The 25,136-nt window shown below is 62.5% G+C and overlaps 1 protein-coding gene across 9 annotated transcripts in view; it reads right to left on the bottom strand.

Moving 5' to 3' along the window:
- The window catches only part of CACNA2D2 (calcium voltage-gated channel auxiliary subunit alpha2delta 2), a 115,940-nt gene extending 90,910 nt beyond the window's left edge, over positions 1 to 25,030 (bottom strand). For 3 of the 9 annotated variants that reach the window (XM_036994370.2, XM_073230626.1, XM_036994369.2), the window contains exons 1-2: positions 24,700 to 25,025; positions 1,989 to 2,070 (exon numbers count right to left, since the gene is read on the bottom strand). In XM_036994370.2, coding sequence (XP_036850265.2) covers positions 1,989 to 2,070; positions 24,700 to 24,872 — 255 coding nt within the window. In that variant the 5' untranslated portion in view covers positions 24,873 to 25,025. Of the gene's footprint in view, positions 1 to 1,988; positions 2,071 to 24,699 lie in introns of all 9 variants that reach the window. The other 6 variants (XM_073230624.1, XM_073230623.1, XM_073230625.1 and 3 more) reach the window with 4 other exon arrangements.
- Between the last annotated feature and the right edge of the window lie 106 nt (positions 25,031 to 25,136).

A 25,136-nucleotide genomic window follows, 5' to 3' on the forward strand; every position in this document is an offset into this window, starting at 1 on the left:
TGCCAGGAGGAGCCGGGCATGTGGGTCAGCACCTCTCCGGCCACCTGCCAGGCAGCCAAGCCACACCACACACGGACCCTGCTCCAGCCAGCTCCCCGCTGCCCCACACTCCTTCTGCTCACCTGCCCGGGAGGGCACAGCCAGAGGGGGCAGCGCCCTGGAGCCGGAGCCGGAGCGCAGAGCCCAGGGCCCAAGCCCAGCCCCGCCTGAGCCGCCATATCACATTGGCAGGTGAGGGTGCGGAAAGACGTGGCCACTGATCGAAATGTCTGGAATTACTCAACTCCCATCAGAAGTAAGGGGAAGTACATCCAAGCAGGGGAAGTGGCCACACTGGTTTCTAGAAAAGGAGGCGTCTCTGCGCCAGCCGGTCCACTGCCACTTGCACCCCTTCATCCTCCAGCCAGGTGTCCCAGCCACACCCTGAACCAAGAGTGAGGGTCAGAGAGGGAGGACTGAGGACTTGCCCGGGAGCCCCCGGGGGCATGCTGAGCCGGGCTTCCGTCCCCAGCCCCTTCCATCTGGGAAGCTGGTGGGTCAGCCAGCGCCCAGTCCCAGGCATGGAATGTGTACGTCCCTTTCTCAGCAAACCCTCAGGGCCTGAGTTGCCCGTGACTGTAAAATAAACAATGTCCTGGAGCTGAGGATTCAAAGCATGGCAGATTCTCGACTAGAGGTGCGTGGTTAACTCCTCTGGGGTACAGCTTCTGTCCTGATACGACACTTGTAAAGGCACAGGCCACACATTGCAGGGAGCTATCATTTCTTCATCAACCCACAGGGCCATGCTCAGCAGCATCCGCTGAGCACCCGGTGAGCACTGCGTGTTGTTTCCGAGCATAACTGAATTCTGTTCCAGAGCAGCCTTCTCTGGAAAGCTCTGCCAGCCTCAGTGTGGCTGAGTCACTGAGAGTTCACAGACGGGGGTGGATGGGGGTCACTGCCATCCAAGCCCAGCCACCAGGGAAGGGAGGTTCGGAGAGGCTGGGCCCCAGGGAAGACACCGAGCAAGCTGGTGGCTCAGACCTGCAGGCCTAGACTCCGCCTCCGGGCCTGTTATCACCCTGTCAGCCCCCATCAGTCCCACCCTGTGCCAGAGGTCCCACATGCACGGCCAATGTCTCACCTCACTGCCACCCATTTCCTGGGCACCCGCTGTAAGCCAAGCATGGGAAGGATGGACGACAACACCCCGTGGCAGCTGCCCCACAGTCATGCCTGCTGCCCCGGCCCTGACTGAGGGAGCAGCAGGCACCGGGAGGCACCCCTTCACCAAGCCCTGGGCCTGGACTCTCAGCTGAACCACAGTGGCAATTGTAATTCCCCGCCATTCCTGGGACAGCCACGGGCAGAGGATCCCCATCAGCCCCTGCCCAGTTCCAGCCGCCCGTCCTGGCCCACATGTCTGCAGCAAGTACTGGGAGTCCCACCCAACCACTTCAAGGGCTCAGCATTTCCACAGCAGGAGTGACGGTGCGGGAGCCTGACAGGGACAGTCTGCAGCCCTCGGGGTGACAGATGCATCACTATTTCAAACATTAACATAATCTCCCAGGATGAATGCGGTCGCTCTCGCCCAATCAATCACCCTCCTGCCTTGATCCCTCACTCGCCAAGCCCAGGGTTAACCGTCTCGCTGAGCGGGCGGCGCTGCTCTGTGGGCTGGTTTGGCTGAGGGCCGTCCCGCCGGCTTCCGTGCACCCCTGCCCCAAGGCCCCTCTGGGGCCTGGGCTCCCACCCAACACAGACCTCACCCTCTGCAAACCTGGAGATCCTGACACCTTGACAGAGCCGGCCAGGTGCTGCCTCCAACGACCCCGCGGGAGGGTGGGCCAGGCCCCGAGGTGTTGCTGCTTTCCGGCTATTTCCCCACCTTCCCCACACCTGCCCCATGGACCTCACAAGGCCAGGCTTTCCTCTCTCCTTATTTCTGAAGGCCTCTTCCCATTCCCACCCCCAAGGGAAGGAAGCAAGGGCTGCAGGCTTACCTCACGGAGCTGCTGGACGCCCCCAAAGATGCGCATCACGCCGTCCACCTCCTGCTCCAGGCGCCGGGCCCAGTGCTGCATCCTGCATGACGAGAACAGAGGTGTCAGGACGACGTGCACAGCCCGCTCCAGGCTGGGCCTAGGGCGCCCGGCAGCTGCCCCCCAGAACCCAGTTCTCCCCAGAGAAGAAAGACAGCCCTTGTCAAGGCTGGCCCACTGGCCTGGCCTGCCGCCCTGCAGCATGGCAGGGGCAGTGGGTGGTAGTTTCAATGCCCGAGGGCCCAGCAGCTCCCAGAAGCCCGCAGGCAGACTGCTTCCCACTGCGGAGAGCCGGCTCTTGGTGCTGCTGCTCTGAACATAGGGCTCGACACCAGGAGAAGTGGGCAGGGGTAGCTGGGGCAGCTCCTGTCCCCAAGGCTGGTGGGGCCTGGGGAAGCGCGGAACATGAGTAGCTGCTGCCATCACTGTGTGAGGGGGCAGGTCCAGCCCCTCGGGGCCTCATCTGAGAAGTGCGTGGGGAGCACCCCGGCTCACACGCCCTCGCTGTCCAGGGTCAGCAAATGCACACTTCCGAGCTCATCACTGGGCACCTCACTGCACTGCCTACCCGCAGGTCCAGTTCAGACCATCCTGCCCCTCTGGGCACCTGACAAGCCCTGAGACCTCCCCCAGGCCACCAGCCTGAACAGAGCTGTTCACAGTGCTGCCCCGAGCTTGTTCTGTCCCATCCGCATCTCCATTTCCCTGTCCAGAATGTGGGGACACTTGGAGGCCTTGCAGGGTATGCAGTGGGAACAGGTGGGTCAAGGGTGCTGCCCAGGGACCCTGGTGAGTGGACACCATGGCCTGGTGGTCACAGGACCCGTATTCTCAGCCACACCCATGAACAGGGACTGATCTGGGGAGTGGCCCGGCCCCAGCTCTGACCTGTGACCCCCTCGTGTGCCAGAGCAGGCGAGCAAAATCACACTGGTCCTCGCCAGGGGCCAGCCAGTGCACCTCTCCACATGCCCACAGAGTGCTCCGCTATGACCAGTGCATCCGGAAAGGCATCTCAGCTGCCCTCCACCAGCCGCAGAGCAAGGCCTCCCAGGGAGTGCGCAGGAGAATTTCCACAAAGATTTAACTAAGCCAGCATGGCAGAGGAGAGCCCACAGGGCAGAGCAGGAGTGGGCTGATGCCAGCCTCCAGCCTCAGAGGGCACAGCGTCTGGGGCATTGCACCTGGCCCCAGCACCTGCCTGGACCTGTGCCCTCCCTTGCCTTGCCTGGCCACTTGGGGCCAGGACTATTCTAGCACCTGGGTCAGAAGGGCTCGAGTCCCTACCCCGGCCCCTGCCCCATATCCGTCTCTAGGCCTGTGCCTGGGGAGCTGGGCCCATGCCATTGTGTGTGCCCAGGTCGGTTGGCATGGGAACTCAGAGCAGGAGGCGGACTGCTCACTAATTGCAATTTACCAAGCTGAATGTCAGGACCGTGATGGAAAAAAAACTCAGCATCAAAAGAAAGAGGTACTGGCTTCGGCGTGTTGCGGGCTGAGCCACAGCCTGAGGCCCTCCTCCGCCGCCCACTGCAGGGAAAAAGCTAACCCCAAGCGCAGGTGGAGGCCAGGCTTTGAAGGGCAATCAGGCCTCAGCCACCAGCCAGGGGAGGGCAGAGCCCAGTGGAGAATGGAGAGCCTGCTTGGCCCCCGGCCCCCGTCTACCAGGTGTGGATGGCTTGGCCCTGGCTGCTGACAGACAGTGGGGCAGGTGGCTGTTCTGCGCTCCTGGGATGGAGCCCAGGGAGCGAATGCTGAGATGCACTTCCACACAGTTCTGTGTCCAGCTAGGCATATGAATGAGCGAGGCCAAGGAGCTGATCTCCAAGGGGAACCGTGAGCTCTGCCCTGGCCCTGACCCCAGCCACTCACTGGCTGAGAATGCCAATCGTGACTCTTCCTGAGGCTAATATGCTCAAGGGCACCCCCTTTACACAGCGCACATCACCTACTCTTGCTTCAGTCCTCACAAAGAAGAGTACGTTATCACCCCCAATTTACAGATGAGGAAACCGAGGCACAGGGCCTTTAAGTGACCTGCCCAAGGTTGCCCACCGAGGAAGTGGTGATCCCGAAGTTGATGCAGTCAGCAACTACATTCAGTGCCATACCCTGGGAGCTTGAAATTGGCCAGAGTGAGAATATTTACACTGTGGACATCAATCAGCATATGCTACAAATCACACTTTTTTTCCCCAAGAAAGCAAACTGCGAACATTTACCAGCACACCGCTGATTCCACCCAGGGTGATAGGTCTCGGTTCTGGGATTTCACAGATAAGTGGAAGAAAATTAATTGGGAGAGCAGACACAGATGCCAAGTTTTTATTTTGCTGAGACAACATATTATTATTATTACTATCATCATCATTTCATCTAAAAAGGCTATTTCACCGGGAAGGCAGTATAGCACCGAGAAGACAAAGTAGTGACTCTCTAGCATCTTACTACGCTGATGGACAGTGACTATAATGGGGTGGGGGTGGGGGACTTGATCATGGGGGGAATCTAGTAACCACAAGGTTGCTCATGTAATTGTGTATTAATGATACAAAATAAATTTAAAAAGGCTATTTCAATAGTAAAAAAACTTTGGAAGAACAAAATCTCAGGATAAAGTTCAATTCTTCCCAAGACACACACACTCTCCCCGACTCCCAGCCCAGGCTGAACAGCTGCAGACTCTGCTATGGCTGCAGGGACCGGCCCACCCGTGCCACGTCAGGATACACACACCCTGCGGGGCCCAGGGGGCTCCCGCCCTTGGTTGGAGTCCTGACCTGCCTAACGGCCAGACCCCTTGCCCCATGGCACTGCTCACCAGCACGACGCTGGGAAAAGCATGTTCCTCTGGGCATTGGCTCACGCCAAGCCCAATTAGGAAGGCAATGCCTGTGTCCAACAGTCAAAAAGAGCATGATAGATACGGCATTTCATCATCGCAGAGATGTGACTCTGCGGGTTCCAGGGTCTGGCTGGTGTGCTGGGCTGGCTCTGGGGGTGACACATGGGACCACGGAGGCCAGGAGCTGACTACACCTGCAGGGGTCCTGTCCTGGACCCACCAAGCCAAGATGAGCCTTCCACTCCAGCAGAAGGGCACACTAGTTCTTGGGGGACACATCAGGATCCATGGTCCCACTGGGTCGAAGGCAAACTGACCAAATCCTGCCTGGGCTCCCATCAGCCTGGGCCCCAAGTGCTTGGCTCTGCCCAGGCCCCCTGGTCAGACAGTGTCGCCAAGGGGTCACCCTCCCCACCTGCTGGCTCCCCACATCCCTGTGATTTTCCATGCTCTTCATTGAGATGACACTGCTTATCTCCAAGTGCCTCTAAGTGCCAAATTAGCAAGACAGTGAGGAGAGAGTGGCTGCAAGGAGGCACGTGCCGCCAGGGGCTGCAGCCAGCAGGCAGAAGGAATGGAGTGGGCTGGGGACAGAGCCTCGCATCACCACGGCCTCCAACGCGCCTGAACCTGGGGAGGTGCAGGCACTGTGCCCTCATTTCACAAACCAGGAAACTGAGGCCCTGGCAAGGATGGGGTGGGGCTGTGCGCTCAGAGAAGCCAGACCTGGTCCACCAGCCCTGACGCCAGGGAAGTGCAGCCACTGGGGAGCCCTGGGGCTGGCTGCCCTGCCAGCTGTGTGACCTCGCACAGTCCGGCCCCTCCCGATCCTCAGCCTTCCCATGTGTAAACGGGTAACAATGACTCGTTGAGTAGCTTTAATGGCCAATCCTCACAGCGACCTTGATGGGAAGAATTACGGAGCAGTCCCAAGGCCCAGTGCCCAGGAGATCTTCCGAACACCCCCACTCTTGGAGAGAGGGTACTGAGGGAGGGAAAGGGGGCCTCTCACGGTTCCCTCAACCCCCTGCTCCCAGGCTGAGAGGGGCCGGGGGCGGGCACAGGGCAAAGACGCATGTGTCCCAGTTTGGGCAGGCTGAGGGCAGCCTGGCAGAAGGATTTGGTCCCCAGGGCATGGTTCAGAGCGAAGAGGAGCCCGCAGGGGAGGCAGGGCTGTCACCATCAGGCAAGCAAGCAAAGCCAGTCTCAGTGGGGTGAGGGGCTGGGGCCGAGGACCACTTTTAGCAGACAGAACCATCGAGACCCCTGCTAGAAGGCCGGGGAGGCCCTGGGTCTGACCTACAGAGCGTTCAGGTGGCGGCCCCCACCCAGGGCCAGCGGGTGGAGAGGGAGAGGGGAGGGGAAGGAGCCCGTGAGCAGCAGTGGCATAGATTAAACAGTTGCCAGTTGTTAATTTCATATGTGAAGCTGTTGATCAGAATGTGATTTAATTGTACAGTATAATCCAGGCTTTTGGAATAAATTATGCAGAAAACTCATCTATAATTAAACAAATCAAAAAACCAGAGACAGGTGACACTGCAGGTTCACCCTCAGAGGGCATGGGTGGTTGTGGGCAGCTGGACCCCGCGGAGCGGCCGGGAAGGGTGGGGAGGGCTGGTTCCCCAGCAGCGCAGCCCGGAAGGCCCAGCAGGCCAAGGCTGGAGGGGCGAGGGCCTCGGGCGCCAGCCTCTGCCTCAGGAAGGCCTTTACAGCACGCCCACGGAGGCGTGTGCCATCAGAGACTTGATGCTGGCCGCCTCCACCAGGCAGCCTGTCCAGACAGCTGTGGATCCACTGGGGGCCTACGAGCAGCCTAGAGCCCCCTTCAGCTCGGCAGGGCAGCACGGCCGCAGGACGCTGGGGGTAGACTGCAGGGGAAGCGGGAGGGGTGGGCGGCTGGGCCGGGGAGGGGCCAGGGGGCCCATGGCGGAGGCCGCTTGCTGCCGAGCGCCTGCGGACGGAGCTCAGCAGCGGTGGGGCCCGCGGGTCTCCTGCTTCTCCAGTGACAGGCCGGCCAATTCTCCCCGCTCTGGGGTGGCAACAATTTAAAATAAAGTGCTACTTAATTATTCTGATTATACTTCGGCTGGCCTGCCACCTCCCACTGGAAGGCAGTCTTCTGAAGGGGAACAAAGACCCGGCAGGAGGTGGGGGAGGCACTGGAGTCCAAGAGAGCCCTGCCGGAGGGCCTCTGGGTCAGGCTGCTCCTGCCGCCCCCCCGGGGAAGATCACCAAGGGCGGTGGCGGGCAAGCCCGGAGAGAGAGCCCTCCCCCAACAGCCACCACAGCCCAGAGGGCAGCTGTGGCCCGGCAGATGCAGCGCCGTGGCTGCCCAGCACCCAGGCCACAGCCTTGCTGCAAGAGGCAGAAGCTCAAGGCTGCACCCTGGATCCAGGCATCGCCAGAGCCCCTCCCCCCAGGAGTCCCCCCTGACCGCTGGGGGAAGGTCCCTCTCTGCCTAGACTGGGAGCCCAGATGCAGCCGTCTCCTCCAAGCCCTGGACCAGATGTGCCCTCGGGGCCTCACGTTCCCATCTGGAAAATGCAAATAAAGCTTGCACCTCGGAGGGGGCAGGTGGGGAGCACTGCCCAGGGGAAGCTCTCCCCACACGGCCTCAGAGACCCTGGCACAGGGGAGGCCCCTCGGGAAGGGCAGGGCCCCCGGGGAGCAGAGCATCCTTCCTGCTTGTCCCTCAGGAGTGATGACCCCTGGTTCTGGGCATCTCTCAGGCTCCAAGCCCAGGACGGCCCCCAACACCACCTGATCAGAGGCTCCCAAGGACATCAGGCTGGCAGAGGGCAGAGGCCTAACCAAGGTCACTGACTCTTGAGGGCCAGCTGGGCATGGCCACACCTAGCCCTGGAGGTCAGAGAGCCTGGGCCGTGGAGGCCAGGGAGACCAGGTCGGGTGACGGGGAGCATAAGCTGGCTGTGATTCAGCCACAGGGGCCCCTGGTGGAGCAACATGTGCCCGGGGAGGGCGGCCCCCGCCAGCCCCCCATCGCACACAGGAAGGGCAAGGGGAGCCCGCTCACCACACGTGACCCTCAGACCCCGGGAGCTCCAGTTTGTCCAGGCCCATTGGCCTTGACGGCGTGTCTCAGGGCCCTGCGAATATGGCTCCTTAATGGGGTTACTAACTGTGGGGGCTGTCCCCGCTTCTTTCTTTGCCAGAGAAAATGCTTTTCCTTCTAGGCGGCTCTTGGCCGGGCAGCAGCAAGCCTGGCCGCCCCCGCCCCCCAGACTAACGGCTAGGGCACCAGCTCCAGCCCGGCATTTACTCCCAACAGCCCAGTGGTGGAGAGGAGGACCAGGGGAGGCCTGACCCGGAATCAGGGGGCAGCATCTCTAGGTGGGTGTGCCCAGCACCCTGCAGGCCCAGCCAGGGTGGGGAGTGCCCAGGCTCACAGCACTCTGCCCAGTCCCTATCCGTGCAGGATGGAGGGTCCAGGGGGTGCCAGCAGTCAGGGAGGACTGCCTGGAGGAGGCAAGGCCCAGACAGGGAAGTTGCTGCGGGGAGGAAGGTGCCCAGCAGCAGCTAGGACAGCAGGGAAGACCCCAGCGCCTGACTTCGGGTCACCCAGGTTAGCTTGGGGTGGCCTTGGGCACATCCTTCCACCTCTCCGGGCCTCAGGGAACTTGTCCTGCCAATGAGCCGAGCAGGGCAAGGGTCTGTCACAGCCCCTCAGCAGGACCCTGCCCACCAAGCCTGGTCTGGGGTTTCCCAGCAGCAGTGAGAAGCCCCTGAGGGGGGTGGCCAGCCCCCGAGGAGAGGGTGGCGGACACACCAAGGGGCAGAGGCACAGGTGGTGTGCACGGGAGGGGTCACGGCTCTGTGGCAGAGGTGGGGACCAGGGCCCCCTGGCCAGGCTGTGGGGCTCGGCCGGGAGGGGGCCTAGGTGGGGAGGGGCAGTCTCTCCTCCAGCCCTGCCCTGTGCCAGGCCCCGCTCTGTGGCCCACACCCAGCTCTGATTTGGCCTCTCCAGGCCACAATTCCCCTCTTTGCCCAGGCAGGTGTGGCTTGAGGCCTCCACAGCCCATCTGAGGGCCCAGTTCCCAAGGGGTCCACCTGGGGCTTTCTGCCTGGGCCTGCACCTGTCCGCGGGCATCACAGATGTGACAGGCCGAAGCCCTCCCTGCAGCACCCAAACACATCTTCCAACATCAGACCGCCATCCCTGACCCCTAGAGGGGGAACTGAGGCTCGGAGGAACAGAGTGGCATGCCCAGCATCACCTAGCAACGGAGCTTGTCAGGACGGCACCCACTCTCAGGGCGCAGTCTAAATGCCCAGTGGCTGGCGTGGCAAGGCCACTGGATGCCCAACGGGCCAGGCCTCTCAAACTGACAGTCCAAAGCCAAGACCCTGGCGTCCCTGTGGGTCCCCACTGCTCCCGCCCCAACCCGCCATCACCCCCCCACCCCCCCCCCCCACCTGGCTGACCCTCTGCTCAGGCCCAGAGACCCAGAACCTGGTCTCACGCCCACACACCTGTCAGCACATCCTGTTGGAAGAACCTTCTCCCTGTGCCCGAATGTGCCCGCTGCCTGCCACCTCCATCACCTCTCCAGGACAAGTGCAGGGGCCAGTTCACAGGTCCTCAGCCTCTGCCCTCCCTCCCAGCTTCCCGCTTGGCGCCCCCAACAAGGCCAGTGGCCCCGTGAGCACCACGCTGAGGCCCAGAGCCCCAGAAGCAAGGTGGGATCCGCCCAGAGCCGTGCCCCCAAGGCCTCCCGACCTTGTTCCTCAGAAGGCCCAGCCTCCGCCCTGCAGTGAGGGCACGCCTGCCCCCTCACAGGCCAGCACGTGTCCCCCCTCAGTCCAGGCCAGCCCTCCTCGGCGTCCGCGGGGCCCTCCCTCACCGCCTCCTGTCTCTGCACGAGTCTACCGTGCCCCCATGTTAAACGGAACCCCCAAGCAGCCTCTGATCTGTACCTGGGGTTATGGTTTCAGCTAGTATTCCACCAGACCTCACCCCAGCTGTGAGCCTGAGAGCTGCCCCGGGCTGAGCGGATGGCCCTCCCCAGGAGGCCACAGGAGCCGGCAGAGGGCTGGACACGCAGCAGCCGCGCCGGCCAGCCCAGCAGGCCCTCCCACCCCGGCTCCTCTCTGTATGAATTATTAAAGCTCATTTATGATGGGCCTGCCCAGGCCTGTGGCTTCCGTGCATAATTCATGGCTCTCCCAGAAGGGCCTGGTGCTGGAGAGCCGCTTCTTCCAGGAAGCAAGAAGGGAGTGTGGGGAGGGAGTGCCCCAGACCCAGAGCTGAGCTGCCCTCCCCACCCACATCGCCGGGTCCCCATCTTGGGCACCAGCACCTCTACCCACCCAGCCCATGGTGCCTTCCCCATACACCTGGCTCTGTTCCCAGGACTGGGACCCATGGCTCCCTGCAGGCTCACCCACTCTCCTCTCTGCACCTCAGTTTCCCATCTGCAGGCAGATGGAGTTTGTAAACTGCAGCGGCAGACGGATGGCCACCTGGTTCTCCTGGTGGCGGAGGCTCATGGGTCCCCAAGGCGCCAACACACCAGGGTCACTGTGAGTTTCCCAGCAGTCTAGAGCTGGGCAGGCACAAGCAAGAGGAACCGGCCGAGGTCTCCTCAGAGCAGAGCAAAGGGTCCAGGCTAGGGACACAGGCATCTGCCAGCCACTCTTCCTCAGGCCCGGGGCCAACAGCCCTGCTCGTTGACACAGACCATGTGCATCCTGGGGTCCGCAGTGCCTCCTGCCTCCAGCACACTCCCCAGTAGTCAGGCACAGTGGGAGTGCGGCCCTGCCCAGGCCCATTTAGCAAACTGAGTTTCAGCAAGGCTGGCTGTCCAGATGCGGACCTACTGCTGCAGCCCCCGTGAGCCCAGCCAGGTGCCGCGATGGGGGGCCAGGCCCACGAGCTCAGGAGGTGCGTGGTGGGGTTGAGGCACCTCTGGCGACCCCCAGGTGAGGCAGGGGGAGACGCAGGGGCCCCAGCCACCTGCTCCCTCCATACAGGTGGCTGAAGCCTGACAAAGGTGGCAAGATAGGCTCTGTCCTCGTGCCACCTAAGAGTCTGGTCACATTCTGTGAATCACACGTCCTTGTCTCCCCATGCACATCCTCCCCACCCCCAGCATGAGTCAAATCCTCGCCGAGCCACAAATAGCCGTTTGCCGTGTGCATCCTCGACACGGCCTCCTGCCTTGAGGAGAACAGAGATCCCCCGCCTCAGGGTCCTCTGCTCCTCTTCAGGGCAGATGCCCCCACGGAAGCTGGCAGGTACCCAAGGACACCCCCGTATGGAGGAGAGGCAGAGCAAAGGCCAGGACTCAGCCCATCAGGGCCAGCTTTGTCCTCTGGCCTTGACGTCCCTCTACCTGCCCCAGTCGCCTCCTGCAGAACTCTTCCTGAATATCCCCCCCTTAAAAACCCACAGTCCGCACCCCACTTTATGGACACTTGCCTTAGGTCGGGGCTGCAGACTGTTCCCCTCACAGAGCTCCCTGCAGAGCGCGGCTTAAAGCCCAGCAAAGACGAATCTTCCGGAAACACTGCGGACATTTGCTGACATGCTCCCCTCTGCGGTCCGGTGCCCCCCTGCTCGCCCCCCTCTGCGGTGGGAGCGGCAGGAGGGCAGGGCCAGGAAAGGGCCTCCAACTTCAGCAGGTAGCAGAGCGTCAAGGAAAGAGGTGAGGATGCAGAGCACCTACTGCATGCTGGGTGCGCAGCGCAGGAGTCGCGCTGAAGTCAGGCAGCACCCCGGGCTGGGCGCGGACCATCCAGTCCACTTCATGGGTGGAGACTGACCTGGGCGTCAGCACGTGCCCAAGGGCACACAGCTGTTCTACGTGGAGCAGGAACTGGGAACTGGAGCCCAGGCCCTGCCCCCAGGCCAGCAGGCCTCCCTAATCCCCAGGCAGATTCCAATGGCCAAGATGCAAAATAGAGAGAGTGCAGGTAAGGGCCACCCCTCACTAGTGACCCTTTCCGACTTTGAGGAGGGCCCCCCTATCAGGGTCCCCCACCTCCCCAAAGCAAACCTGTTGGAAGTCCTCCCTTACACCCACCAGAGTGGTAGGAATGTGGTCTGTGCCCGAGCTCCGTCAAACCCCCCGGGAGCCTGGACCAGGTAGGGGAGGACGCCCACCTCCTCTGGGATTCGCTTCTTACCAGCCTGGCTTCTCAGGGCCCGCCATGCTGCCGTGACGCCAGCGGGGTGTGCCACCTGCCTTGCCACGGACCATTGGTTACCTTCAGGTGCTGCGCTGAATCCTTTAGCCACGCAAATCCCCTCTGCAGACTGTCTGACACCCACAGCAGCAGCGAGGAGGATGGAGACTCAGATGCCACCCCAGCGGCCCCACTGCCTTCTGAGCAGCCCCAGGGAGGTGCCAGGCCAAGAGGAGCCCCTGCACCTGGTGAGCCCACGCTGTCCGCACGGCTGGCTGGAGGGGCAGCAGCTCGGCCAAACCCAGCAGTGCTTACTGCGGACAAAATACGCTGCTGGCGTTTTCCACCTGCTGCACATTCTCTATTAGCTCACACACTCCCCATCCATTCATTCATTCATTCATTCAGACACTGCTGAGCCAGGCTGCAGGCTGGACACTGTGAAGGCCTACAGTGTGAGCCGGGCAGGGGCAGGCCTGGCCTCGGAGCCTAGAGTTCAAGCCCAGCAGACGTTTGATCTGACCCAGACCCCGTGTGAGTGGAGGGAAGAGCCTCGGGAGTGGAACGCATACTGGCTCGGTGAAGGTGGCTCCGCAGGGCGGTCCAGACAGTGAGCTCTGCACGGTGTTACTCCGCTAATACACGCGGACTGACCACAGGCCCTAAGGCAGGCTGCTCTCCCACACAGAGGCTGCAGGATTCCAACCTCAAGTACGTGGTGAGCCCGCTCACGGTGGTGGGAGGTGGGCTCCGGGCAGTGGGGAGATGAGGAGGGCTGGCGCAGCAGTGAATGGGAAAGCAAGGGCTCGAAGCGCAGCTCTCTGGCCCTCCCAAGTCCCCTGCGCCACTCAGTGTAATGGCCCAAGACTCACTACTTCGATGGCCCTGCCTGACCTGGCCCCCGGCCCTCCCCACCTACCCTCCCTTCCCCTCCTGCCCCAACCACATCCCACCCCAGGGCCTTTGCATGGGCTGCTCCTCTGCTTGGACTCCTGCCCTCCCCTCCTCTCAGGCTTTGCTCAGATGTCTCCTCTTCAGTGAGGCCTACTGTGGCCCCCACCCCCGTTAAACTCAAACTCCCCCAATTCACCCTGTTCCTCCTCCATGGCACCTACTGCTTGTCAACAACAGTATGTCCCCACCCCACCCCACCGACTGCTGCCCGCCTGCGTCCTGCCAAGGCCTGGGCACAGATGCTCATGAGTGCTGGAGTTGAGTGACCAGGAGGTTGTGTCGAGGGCCAGGAGGAATGAGTGTGCCCATGGCAAGGAAGCACGGGGGCAGGCGGGAGCCACAGACTGCCCCAGGGTTCTGCAGGCAGAGCCTGGGGCCATGCCCGACACCCAAGGATGGCCCACCCCAGCCCTGAGTCAGCCAGCACCGACCCACAGGCCAGCCCCGCCATGGCTTCTGACCATGTCCCACGTGTGAGAAGGGGACAGGCTGCCTCTCCCCATTTCTCAGATGAGAAAAGCAAGGCTCAGAGCAGCTGCCCATCAACTCTGTATGTTTATTTAATAAAAGGATTAGGGACTGCTTGCCTCGCCTGGAGAGGCACTGAACACACGGCCCCAACCCCCCAGGAGCTCCCCCTCCAGGGAGAGGCGCCAGGGCTGCATGCGCAGGGGGGCACCCTGGAAGGTGGGCCCTCCGAGGGCGGGTTGGGGGACAGTCAGGGAGGTGCTCAGTGTCCCAAGAACTGATTCCATTCCTTCATTCACTCCCTGCACAGGCACCGATCCTTAATGGGTGCATGTCACAATGAGGCCTGGTGCACAGAGGCCTGGGGGCACCCCGACACCCCTCCCTGTACTCGGTAATGTGAGGCCTCCGTGCGGGGGTGGGGGCTGCGGTAGCAGGGAGCAGAGAGGCTGGGGATGGCATTACTTGCCCAGCTGGCTGGGGGCTCCAGCAGGAAGACCCTCTGCAGCCACGCCAGCCAGGGGTGCCCAGCAAACGCAAGGCGCTCACCGCCTTCCTGGTATTTTTAGACACAGATGTTGTCACTAAAACATCATCTCCTGAGTACAGGGCCTGGCACACAGCAAGTACTCAGAAAATGTCTGAATGACTGGATGCTGCATCCTCACAACTACAAAAATAGGAAATATGATCCCATTTTAAAGATTAGGAAACTGAGGCACAAATGGCCCGAACAAGGTCACATATGGGGCCCTCTTTATGACTCCCAGCTCCTCCCCTCCTCAACCTCTGCCCCCTAGGCCAGGCTTTTCAGCAAACAGCAGACAGATGTAGCAAGGCCGACAGAAGCCCTGGCGCTGGGTCCCTCTGCACAGCCCCAGGAAGTCCCCACCCCTCTCCATTTTAGAGTAATGGCTGCCACACGCCAGCAGTCTGGAAATCGCCTGTGAAATATATTTCCCCTGGCGCTGGCTTGGGAACCACGTCAATCACCCATCTTAATGGCCTCCGGTATTGCTCCCTGCCTGCTCCCGCCCCAGCTGCTCTGTGCCAGGGACTCAGGGCCACGGGGCGCCAGGCAGGCAAGGCCCAGTCATGAGCTGTGGGCAGCCCAAGGCAGCCCAGGTGTTAGGAGGGGTGCAGGGGCCTCAGGGAGCACATCAGCAGGAGAGCGCTGGGGCTGGGCTGGAGCCTCAGGAACTGGAGCAACACGGGGGAGCCTCTCCTCTGGGCCACCCCTCCCTCTGGTCCTTGCCCCCATCAGCAGCCTCCCCTCTGAGGAGGTAGGTCCAGGTGCCTCACAGCCTGACTGCTCAGCAAACATGCACTGAGCATCTGAGGTGGGCTAGCCTGGAGCTGCACCCAAGGTCAGGTGGCCCCCACCCCAGGCTCTCCAGGCACACAGCCTCAGAGGGCAGGCAGCAGAGCCTACAGGGGGACAGGACTGCAGGAGCCCGCAGACAGCCCGGGAAGAGCCCAGGCCAGGCACAAGGGACAGGCTCTCAGAAGTCAGCCAGACCACAGGAGAGCTGGGCTGGGGGGCCTGGCAGAGCCCTTTGCAGCCCACCCAACCTCTCTGGGTTTTCCTCCATGCACAGGGCACAGTAGGCACTTGTTGGGTCCCCATGGAAGGAGTGGCTGCCAGGTCCCGAAGGCAGAGATCCCCTCCTGTGCCCACCCTGTGCCCATCAGAAGCACTCCCCTTGCCTTTGATCTGCATAGCACCAGCTCACAGCACAGGACAGGGGTGACAGCCACACAGATGGGGTGGGGGTGGGGCATCATCGTTAGCTGCAGAAGGATCCAGGACTCTGGAGCGTCCTGGGAATGATGAGGACCCTGGGGCTCGGAGGAGTGCAGGAAGCTTGCCTCCCAAGCTGGACAGGGGCCCTCTAAGTCCCCTGGACCTTGTCAGAGCCATCAGGGCAGCCAACCACTGTCACCCTGCCCTCTCTGGAGTGAGGAGACCCACCCTACGGCTGCCCCAGGATGAGAATGAAGTCCCTCCCCTGGGCCATGCCTTGGGTCACTTCCTCAGCCATCAAGGCCTCAGCGTGCTGCTCCATGGAAGCAGGACGCCCCTGCAGGCCACCGCTCTGTCCACCCGCGCCCTCGAGGGCTGGGGCGGAGGAGAAGGCCAGTGGCCCCTGTGACACATGCTTCAAGGACCTCAGCCTGAGGAGGGGCTGCCCCGCAGAGGCACGGTGGGATGGCAGAGGGCAGGAGCGTGGGGGCCCCGAGGATGCTGAGGTCTGGGGCTGCCTGGAGGCGGTGGCTGGGAGCTCAGCCCCGAGCACTGGGGTGCAGATCTGCCGCCTCTCACCACCTTGTGTGATTTCGGCATCACACAGCCCCGCTAATCCTCGATTTTTCTTGTCTGTGAAACAGGAATAAAAATGGATGGATCTCACTGGATCCACTACCCCCAGCCAGGGCCCAGCTCCCAGGGACTGAGGGGTGGTTGGAAATCACTTCCTTTGCACGTTTCCTCGACCACAGACAGCCTCCATCCCTCTCCCCTCCAACCTTCCTCCGCTGCCAGCCTCTTGTCTGACCCTGCAGCAGACGCTCCAGCCCTGTCCTCCATCACCCCCTCCTTCCTTCTAACTAAGCCCAAGTCCCAGGGAATCTCTCCCACCTCCAGCCTCAAGGTGACCCCATCCTCAGCTCAAGGGTAAATCCTGATTAGCCTGAGCCAATCACAGTACACCGTCCTGATTGCCCATGATTGGTTTAGAATGGACATGTGACCCAGTGTGAGCCAATAAGGTGTGAGGGGAAGCTGGCTAGGGGCTTCTGGTGAGGTTTCCTAGATTCTTAGGAGGAACCCAGAGGAAACATCTCCCCCTTTACTCCCAATGTCTGGTACACGAGATGCCTGGAGCTGTGGCAGCCATCTTGTTGCCATGAGGGAAATCAGCCAAGGACAGACAGCCACACTAAAAGTGAGGCCAGCCAGGCTGAGTGCAGGTGAAAACTAGGTCTCCAACGACAGCCTCCCTTCACGCAGCTCCTGGCTCCCTGTCAGGATAAAGGGCCTAACCCACTGAGAAAAATCCTCACGCTGTGGTTGCCAAGGTGCACACAGAAGCAGCCTCTCCTCCTTGCAGTCAAATACATTCCTTGGACTCGGCTTTCCAGGGGATAGTAGTCAGCTCAAACCCTGCTCCTGGAAGGCCCCTGCAAACTGGGCACAGGGCAGGGGAGTGGCACAGGGCTGCAGGACAGGCCCACAAGGGTAAGTAGCCAGAGGAGGGCACTGGTTGGAAAGGCTCCTTGCCCCAGGACTCAGGCCTAGCGGGCAGCCTGGTAGGTGGATGCAGTAAGCAAAGGGCAGAAGATGGCCGAGGCGGGAGCTCCTGCCAGGACCTGCAAGTGACTTGGCCTGGCTGGAGCCTGCACATTCACAGGGCTAGTGGCCAGAGACTAGAGGCAGCCCAGGCAGGGCCTTGAATGCTGGGCTGAGAAGCGGGGCTCTGCCCACAGCAGGTGTCTGGAGTGCCAAGTTACACTGACCCTGGGCAGGAGACACTGCCACATGCCTGGGGGTCCAGAACGGAAGGGAAGGTGCCCAGGTCCTCGCCAGGCCCAGCCCCCCGCAGGTCCCAGGTGACACACCCATCCACGGAGCCTCAGCACAGGCCTGTCCCTCCAGCTTCCTCTCTCTCCTGGGTGAAGACAGGGCAGAGCTGAGCTGGCCTGTTTTCTTGTTTGTTTGTTAGAATGGGTGACACCAGGCCTGACCTTCAAGGCTTCAAGTGCATCTCAGGCAGAGCCTGCGGGAGCAGAACATGGGCTGCGGCGGGAAGCTACCAAGGCTCAAATGCCACGTCAGGCTGCAAGCACAGCAGCGTGGGCCTCTGACGTCTCAGGAACACGCCAGCCAGTTCACATCCTCCCGGTAACAAAGCTGTCCTTGCCGAGGGGGCCCTGGAAGCCTCACTGAGTACAAAACGGTGGGGGGCATGGAGGGCGGAAGGTGGGACCCCCCCGACCTTGACCTGCGGGATTTGCCAATGGAGGCCTCAAACTGCTCCAGCACCCCACATAGGGGATGTTTTCAAGAGAACCAGTTGCATGTCACAGGGTAGGGACGGCTGAGGGGGGGTCACCCCTCTAAGTAGCCTTTGTTGAACGCTGGAGATGGCACCCTGGCCGCAGAAACACGGCTGCAGGCTCCCTTCCCCACATCAGACATCAGCTTCCCACATGTCCAGGAGAGGAACCTGGGCCCCCAGGGCTTCCGTGGCTGGGATGTGTCCCTACCAATCGGGGAAGCACACAAGGCTCAGATATCTGCCGGAGCCCCCTTGCCCCACAGGAGACCCCATTGGCCCTACAGTCTCCCAGCCCTCCTCAGCTGTCTCTGCCTTTTGCAGAAGCGCCCTCCTGAAATGCCGAGGGTCGGGGCTGTCCCAGCGCTGATAACACACAGGCCTCGAGCACAGGGAAAGCAAACTTGGAGCTCTCTCGGACCGCGGGACCCACCGACGGCCCCAGGGGCAGGCACCAGCACAGGGCCTGCAGGCAGCCTTGTTTATACAGACCCCCAAGACAAAACTTCATCCCGAAAGGAAGAGGCTTCTCTGGAGGCACCCCAAACAGGAAAATGAGAATATCACCAAGCCAAAGCTTTTATGCCCCACATGGTGCAGGCAGCTGACCGAACGAATGTCTTACCAGGAGCAAGAACCCCAAACCTACAGTGGCTGCTCCAAGGGAAGCCAGTCTCCCTCCTTTCGGTGTGCAAATGAGAAGCACCTACTCGGAGGGAAGACTGCCAGTCCGAGGTCACATAGCCAGGGTCTCTGCTCTGCCTGAGCTTGGACCTCCAAGCCACCTCCAGATTCCCCACCAGGGAAGGGCTGTTTGCAAAGATGCTTCACTTCACTAAGGACTCATCCAGCTTCTCTGAGTCCCAAGCCTTCCAGCACATTAAATACCATTCAATTTGCAAACATTTGAATTACAAGGACGCAGCCTCTGTGTGTTGCCTTTGCAGACTGTCATCAAGCCAGTTGGTAGATGATCAAACTTTTCAGCTCAGCCTTAACTCAGGCTGTTGCTGACATAAAAGTTTGCAAAACGCTAGTCCTAACAACCCAGCGGCTTTATTTCCCACCACCAGTGTTTGTCCGGCTGAGCCCTGGCATTACCATCAAGGGCAGGTGCAGAAGGTAGGCACTCAGGGTACATCCTGGGTGCAGAGATAAATCACACATAGCTCGCATGTACTTACACAAACACACCCATGCTCGCATTCATATGCACACACACGTGTGCACACACCCACACCTGTGTATACACACAAGTGTGCACTCACACGAGCATGCACACACATGAACACACCCAACACGTGCAGACGTTTCCACAAGCAAGCTTACATGTGCACAGGCCAAGGTGAGGGTCAGGCACAGGAGGAAAGACCCAGGAACTGCTAATGAGTCTCAGGCACTGGGAGGGCCTGGCAGTGCAGTATGGGACAGGTGCCTGGCACTCGGAGGACAGGCCCCACTGGACTGAGAACGCTCTGACCCAGTCTGGGGCCACACACCCTTCTGTGCACTCCTAGGGGACAGGCTCATCCCCCATGACTTTTCACAGCACAACCCTGGGCGGCAGCACGATGGAGGGAACCCTGTGTCACAGATGAGGCCCCAGAACCCAGGGCGGCTGAGTCAGTCCCAAGGTCACCCGGCGGGGAAGTGCTGGGGCCCGGCCCCACTGTGTGCAGGAAGGGAACTCAGTCCAAAAGGTCTGCCCAGCAGGGAAGGAAGGCACGGGGTGGGAGCAGGGGATAGGGGCCTGCGGGGGCTGGGGCCTCTCATCTCCAAGGGGAGAGCGCTGGTCAGGGAGCCACTGGAAGACTCCCATGCCCCTCCCTCTGCGCTAAACAATGACGCTGATCAAAGTGGGTCAGTCTGAGAAGCAGCTGACCCCCAGGGTGGGGCCAGAGGCGGGCAGGGGTGGTCAGGCTCCCATGTTGGGGACGTGAGGCCCGCTGGGCTGGGGGCCAGGCCTGCCCCTGCAGCTAGAGCAGAGAGCAGAGGTGAGCAGGAAGACCCTGGACCTGTCTCCTCAGGGCGCCGGGTGTCAGAGGCAGAGGGCCCTGAAGAGAGGGAGCCAGGCCGGGGTGGGGGGCTTGGCCAAGGTCACCACCAGGAAGCGATGTGGCTGAGAGGGCTGGACTGCCTTGGACAGAGGCCCCCCTGGACCAGCCCAACCCAAGGTGGGGACCCTCAAGTCCCCCATGTGACAATTCCCTCCACCTAATCCCAGTTCACCGGGGTCTCCTGCTCCGCAAGGCCCCAGCCCCCACAGGCTCGCTCACCAGCACTGCAGGGGCCAGGGCCCCGGGCCAGACCATGCCAGGAAGGGCAGGCGGGTAGGTGGCCCAGGAGCAGGGCCAGGCCCAGGCCCCCAACCCAGTGGCCCAGGTCCTGCCACGTGAGGTCTGGCTCAGACTGGCTGGGCCTGCGTGACAGCGCCCTGGACACCTTTAGGGTAGCTCCCAGAGAGCCCTGTGGGACTTGGCCGGCCCCCAGGCAGCTCAGCTGTGTGGTCACCTGCACTGCCACCCTGCTAGCCACAGGCCCCCGGGAGGCTCTTCAGCTCACACAGGACAAGAAAGGGGGGGAAGGGAAAAAGGGAAAACCACACGCACACACCTCCCCCTGGGGGTACGGATATTGATCCTGTAGCTTCTTGTTTAGACAGTAGGCACCAGAAACAAACCAACCTGACGTGGAGAGAGGCGGCAAAGGGGAGGCCCACACCCTGCCTTCGGGGCCCCCTCCCCAGGCCTGAGGCTTGGGCCCACTCACGGAAAGACACGGGTCACTGGTCCCAGGCAGGAAGGGGGCAGGGGAGGGGAGGGAAGGGGAGTGCTGCAGGGCAAGGAGAAGAGACCACCCCCACCCACAGACAGCTCTACCCCCAGGCAGGGTGGTGCCCCAGGCCTGCCCACTTTGATGCCCAACCCTCCAGCTGCCCAGGACCCGCCTGTCCAGGCAGCGAGAAAACCCAAGTGTCTGTGAAGAGCAGATATCTGAGGTCCCCTCGGGCCTGACCAGGCTGCCAAAGTGCAAGAGCACCACCACCCCGGGGACCTTCCTCCCCAGAATCATGCTGGACTCTGCAGGGGGAGGCATCTCGCGATTGGAGTCTCTCCTGCCCATCCCTCATGCCAGGCAGGCCTGACCCAGGACTCAAAGCCTCAGCCAAGGAAAGAGCTCAGGCAGGGGGCTCCATGATCATGCATGGAGGTGGGCACGGGGGCTATGAGTGCTGGGCCTGGCAGGGCCACCACGGGCCAGGGAAGGCCCCCTAAGCTGCCTGAGGGACAGAGCAGGAACAGTCACAGCTGAGGGGCCCAGGCCTCCTAATTTTCCTCCAGAGACCTAGGTTTTGGGCCCCCACCCGCAGCTCTCTGGGCCCCCTACACAGCTGTGCCCGGCCCCCTGGCAGGGAAGTTATGCATCTGACAGAGGGGTCCTCTCCCAGCTCAGCCTCCAGCTGTTGTGCGGCTCTGGGTGGGACCCTTCCTCTTTCTGAATCCCAGTGTGCCCCCCTGTGGGGTGGGCATGGGTGTGGGTTCTGAGTTCAAGGCAGTAATGTGGGTAAGGTCCTGGCCTGCGCACAGTGAGAGGAAACCGTGTCGGGCTGGTGACATCCCCCACCGCAGCCAAGCAGGGCTTCAGGGAGTGGGCGAGGGAGGCGGCCCGGTGTCTGTCCTCAAAGGGCTCATGTCCCGTGTGGGTGGGCATGGTCTGGGCCAGTGACACGACCCAGAGGGCTCTGGAAGGTGTGCGACTTGAAGGAGGGGTCTAACCCCTACAAAAGGCATGCAGGGATGAGGGCATAGCACGAGCAAAGCAGAGAGACAGAAGGGCAGCCAGCCCACGGGAGCCACGGGGGTAGACTGGTGGGGGTCAGCGGGCGGCCACAACCAGGCCTAGTGCTGACACTGCCTGGGGCTGCTGCGGAGCACCCCCAAGGAGCTCTCCCTGCCTGCCCAAGGCCACGCCCTCTCCCATTAGCTCTCGCCACCAGCCCCTCCAGCAAGTCCCCAGACTGACTCCTCCCAGGAGCTGGCAGAGGGGAGGAGGAGGGGCAGCGTGCAGAAGTGTGCCCGTCTCTCCCTGGGGACACCAGCGTGACCAGGAATCCAGAGTCAGACCCTCCGCAGGCTAATCTGGAAACAAGCTCCTCCTTTTTCAGGATTAGCCCGACACAGCTGGCCAGGAGGAGGCGCCCATACAGGTGGAGCAAAGAGGGGACGGCGGCCAAGGTCCCCTCAGAGTCCTCCAGCCCTGGAGGGATGTGAGCGCCTGGTGGCTCTGCATGCCAGCGGTGGAGGCAGCCTCGCTCTCCCTCCTGCAGAAGCTGCGACAGGCTGTCGGGGACAGGGGGACCCAGATGTGTGATGTTGCCCCCCTCTAACAGGGAGGTGAAGGCACGGGCTCAGAGGCCCAGACAGACGCACGTCACCCACCATTAACCGCAGCTAGACTGACGCATGCCGTCGTGGGCACTCAGGAAAAGGAGCACGTCCTCTGGCGGTCATTAATCTGCTGGGAGGGTCCACACCCCTCGGGCCCCTCTGCCTCCACCCCTCCGGTGGGAGGGCGGCACTGGCCAGCACCATCCCTGGGGCACAGCGGGGCTGGGAGGGAGCAGCCAGTGGGCAGGGCCCCACAGAGCAGGGTGCTGGGAACAGGGGTAGGAGTTCAATGAGATGACAGAGGAGGCGGGCAGGGCCCAGTGGGCACAGACACGGGCAAGGAAGTGGGGTGGGAGTGAAGAGAGACCCAAGAAAGAGAGCAGGGGAAGGGCAGGAAAGCATACAGGAGATGCGGGGGCTGCCCCTCAGCCAACAGCAGCCACAGCCAGGCCACAGCCACGGCTGGGGTGGGCATGATTGGGAACAGGAGGAAGCGGGTGGAAGGCAGAGTGTGTGCTCGACTCACCCCAGCCACACGCATGCACGAATGCACACGCATGCACTTGCGCACAGGGGGCTCCTCACCCTGACCCAGGTCCGATGGGGCAGTGAGAGAGCCGCCCCCCGCCAAGCCAAATCCCTGCCCTCCCTCCAGCGGTAACTCCTGTGCACCCCTGGACCCAGTGGCAGCATTGGTCCACTTGCCTGGTGGGCAGGGAGCCTTACTGACCGCAGAAATAATAACAGTCACCAGACCCCAAACCCACACCTGCTTGAAACGCAGCTGCTCTGGGACCTGAGCCCACCGCATGGCCAGACTCCAGCGAGGAAGTGACCGCCGTGTGGGCTGTCTCCACTGAGGGGTGGCCACTCCAGGGCCTGGATGCTGAGGGTCCCACTTCCCACCTCAGAAAACCACCTGTACCAATGCCTCAGCCCAGCCGACCCAGGAGAGTTCCGGGAGGCCAGTGGCCGCGCAGCCTCCAACAGCTGCCTCGGCCTTTCATGTCAGTTCAGTACAAGCCCCAGCTCCAACGGGCATGGTCTCGTGCGGGGCGAACCTCACGCGATCCCTCCCCTCCTCCCTCCAAGGATCCACGGGGCGTCTGCATCTGCGGGACCAGGGCAGCTGAAGGGCGCTGGCTGTCACAGGAAACCGTGTGTGTCGTCGCACCATCAGTCACCTCCCCCCGGACCCTGAACACTGTGCAGCCCCCGCCCCACCCCCATCCCGTTCTCTATTTACGGCTTGCCAGACGCGTCCCAAACCCTCCCATTAGCTCCGACAATGTGGACAGGAGACGAGCATCCAGCCAGCTATATGCCACAGCCACCAGCCCACCTCACCGTGCTGGCCAGGGTCTCCCACTGTCCCTCCGAGGGAGACCCTTGCAGGCCCAGCAGCCATCTGACCGGCTGCAGGGGAGAGGGAGTGAGGTGGGCAGAGGTGACAGAGGCATCTACTTAAACCTTCACTCAAGGAGCTGTGATGCGGTTAGGGAAAAATCACTGAGCTTGGCTTTAAGGAAAAAAAGAACAACAAAAAATAATGCTTGTGCTCTTTTTAAACGCTGTGGCTTGAGTCTCTTTTCATCGCAGCAAATTAAAGACAATAACACAGCCACAAGCCCTGAACTTCCACCATTCCCTTCTCCCTGCACCCCCCACCCACCACACACACACAAGAAAAATCCAGACGGTTGACAGAGGACACGTCCGTGCAGCACCTGTAATTTGCCAACTGATCGCTCGCCTGAGCAAAGCCGGGCTGTGAGAGCAGAGGGATGACGAGACAGAGTCAGGGCACAGCCGCTCCGAGTTTTTCTGTCATCCGGGAGAACCTACGGCCTGGAGTCGGCGGGTTTTGAAGCGGAACTAGGGGCTCCTACCCTTGGGCCGAACTGGCCCAATGACGCAGAGTCAGCCTCTCCCCTTCCCCACGGCGAGACCGTTCCCCTTGGCCACTAGCAGCCCACTGCTATTTCCCAAACCCCAGGTCTGGCCACTGGTGAAGGAGTCCGGGGATAGACGGCTCCTTAGACCCCGAGAACAGACAGCAAGGTGGTCACCGTGCCCTAAAGCCCCAGGGGCAAGGGTGTCTGGGCACTGACATTGGGCTGGGGCATGGTACCCACAGGGACAGCTGGTCTCCTGAGGGCTACAGCCCTGAACACCCAATCCCAGCCCCAGGCACATGAGCCATGCCCACCCGGAGGAGGATGCCCAAGTCTGTGGGCTCTTGGGGCGGGAGACGGGGCTCGGAAGGGCCAGGGAACCAGCAGAAGCTGGCAGGGCCAGGAGAGGCTATTACCCTGTGGGCAGTGACAGCGCAGGGGTCCTCCTGACCATTTACCCTCTGCCCCCGCCCAGCACCTTCGGCTCCTAGCTGTGCTCTCGGGAGGACCCGCCCCCAGCGGAGGGGGCCGCGAACACGGCGCTCCAACCCTTCTGTGGCACCGGCCACAGCAAGGTGCTTACATCCTCTGCAGCCCGCCCTCCCCCGCCAAGGAGGAGGCCCGTGAAGGCAGGTGCGGAGGTGCCCCATCCCCGCCCGAGAGCGCCAGGTTCCCGCTGGGGAAGGAACGGGGGTTGGGGGGAGAGGCGCGGCTTCCCCTGCGCCGGGGGTCGCGCAGCCCCGGCGCCCAGCCCCCCGGGACAGCGGCCGGGGAGCCAGCGGAGCTCGGGGGCTCGGGGCCGCGCTCTGCCCGCCCGCGGCGGGGGCGAGAGCGCCGCGGGGAAGTTTCGCGACGCAGCCAGACGCCCCGGGCGCGGCGCGCGGGCCGGGGCCGGGGTCCCGCGGCGCCGGCACTTACGTGTGCTGCTGGGGGAAGCTGTAGGCGGCGGCGCCGGGGGCGGCGACCAGCGGCAGCAGCAGCAGCCGGGGCACGAGCAGCAGCAGCGGGCGCGGGGCGGCGCGGCGGGGCCGCGGGAGGGCGGCCGGCGGGGCGGGCCGGGCGGCGCCGCAGGTCCGAGCCGGCAGCGCCATGTTTCCATGCACGGCGCGCGGCGGCAGGGCGCGGGCGGGGGCGCGGCGGCGCCTCGGCTGCTCCGCCGCCTCCTCAGGGCGGCCTCTGCGGGCTGCGCCGGGACCTCTCCGCCGCACGGGCTGCGAGCGCTCTGCGCGCCCGGCCGGGACCGGCGCTCAAATAGCGGCCGCCGCCGACCTGCGGGCGCCGCCTACTCGCGCGCCCGCCGCCGGGCCGGCCCGCCCCCGCGCGCCCCCGCCGCGGCCGCGCGCTCCGCGCCTGCC

The sequence above is a fragment of the Manis javanica genome, chromosome 3 (assembly GCF_040802235.1).
Source record: "Manis javanica isolate MJ-LG chromosome 3, MJ_LKY, whole genome shotgun sequence".
Taxonomy (NCBI): domain Eukaryota; kingdom Metazoa; phylum Chordata; class Mammalia; order Pholidota; family Manidae; genus Manis; species Manis javanica.